General features: G+C 43.2%; 1 protein-coding gene across 1 annotated transcript in view; it reads right to left on the bottom strand.

The window, feature by feature from the left end:
- The window catches only part of LOC119592536 (fat storage-inducing transmembrane protein-like), a gene marked incomplete at its 5' end in the record, with an annotated part of 9,040 nt that extends 7,454 nt beyond the window's left edge, over positions 1-1,586 (bottom strand). The window contains 2 exon segments of the mRNA XM_037941400.1: positions 3-190; positions 1,027-1,586. Coding sequence (XP_037797328.1) covers positions 3-190; positions 1,027-1,586 — 748 coding nt within the window.
- Positions 1,587-1,755: the final 169 nt, after the last annotated feature.

Genomic DNA, 1,755 nt, shown 5'->3' with positions numbered 1-1,755 from the left:
ACCTTTAAGATGACAAGATCTTCCTCAGTTAAATTTTCTAATGGAGTTTTGGTTTCTTGAGGATCATTCGTGGTTTCTCCTCTTCTGTGGTCTTCCATGCGAATTTGGTCTCGGATGCCTTCCCAGCCTACAATAGCCTTTGCTTCCTCCACAATTAGCAAGTTAACATAGACGAGGATGAATGCATGTCCTGCAGGAAATAAGTACATTGTTTATGGCTGTTATGGGTGTGAATATGCATTATGATTGGAAAAGTTACTCCATTAAATCATACTGGTATAGAGAATAATTATTCATAATATAGGACATTATTCAGATTTTTTACATATTTTTTTTCTCTAAGCCTTAAGTTTTCCAACTGGTTTCAAATCTTTTACTTGTGATCATTTGCCTACAACGTATTTAGACTGCATTTTTTTTTTTTTTTTAAGAAAATTGTAAAATAAATTAGTCTCTTAAAGGAACTCCCTGATCTGAGATTAATCATAATGAATCTTGTTTCTCTGAGACTGAAATCAGTAAATTTGTAGATATTTGCATGCTTTTCATTCTATTAATTGGGGGGTTTGGCATCCACTGTATTGTTAAGGATCTTGTAAATATAACATATAAAGGCTCTACAGGTATTTAATTTTTTTTTTTTTTACAATAAAACCATTCTGTTTAATATTGCATGTCATGATTTCATATGTACAAAAAATAATATAAATTTAGACATGGAAAAAATGACACAAAATAAATAGCAAGTGATTTTGTTCTTCAAGTACAAGCTTTGAATTGTATGCGAATGTAGACCCTATGGCAAAAGGAAGTTGTAAAGTGAAGACGTCAAAGGCTAACAAGACAAATTCCACTAAAAGGTTCCAGATATGATAAAACCAAAAATTATAGCTCTTTTTTCTCTTAAAAAAAAAAACTGAAGTAATAGAAAATAAATCATTGCATGTACGAATATTATTGTTATATCAATGGGCCGAATAACATGTATTAATTTTCTAGTTACTATCTACCACATTCTCTGCTTACCTGAGATATCAAACGAATGCCAGTGGAATCCTCCGCCATTACACTCGTACTTATCCTTGATGATGGCGCGTCCAAGGCAGGTTCCCGTGCGGCTCTCCACGTATCCGAAGAAGACTTGACTCCAGAAATACCAGAGGCACGTACCAACCAGGAGGCGCGACATGTGCCTCCTGATGACCTCCCTGTGCCCACAGCCTACGGTCGCGCTGGTCAGGAGGACGAATGCGCCCACGACCAGGATCAGCCACACCCACAGGAACTTGACAAAGTACACATTGAAGACATTGTCCTTCTGGCCCATGTAGATCCTGGGCAAGGGCAGGAAGTCGCAGAGAAGCGAGCCCACGAAGAGGGAGAGGGAGTAGAGCGCGATCTTGACCTCCGTCTCGATGAAGAGGACCTTGCGGCACCCTTGCACCACGATGAGGCTCAGGACGTGCTGGACAGACGCCTGCTCGGGCAGGGGCTTGGTGCCCTTGGCTGCCCACCGGCCCTTCTCTATGGGGGCCTTGAACGACCTCTGCGACGGCCCGCTGCGACCCTTCCGGGCGGAGGTCGTTCCCGCAGGCATGGCTGCTGCCTCTCTCCTGCTGGTCCTCCTCCTCGGCCGTAAGAACCTCGAGTCGAGGCTCACCTGCTGGCCATTGACAGTGACTCGCCGAAGCCTCGACCTCACCACTCGGCCAAGTCTATTTCTGGACTCAGGTCGTGGCAGCTGTGGTCGTCCCC

The sequence above is a fragment of the Penaeus monodon genome, chromosome 30 (assembly GCF_015228065.2).
Source record: "Penaeus monodon isolate SGIC_2016 chromosome 30, NSTDA_Pmon_1, whole genome shotgun sequence".
Taxonomy (NCBI): domain Eukaryota; kingdom Metazoa; phylum Arthropoda; class Malacostraca; order Decapoda; family Penaeidae; genus Penaeus; species Penaeus monodon.
Note: the sequence above shows the minus strand (reverse complement) of the source record. Positions and strands in the feature narration are given on the sequence as shown.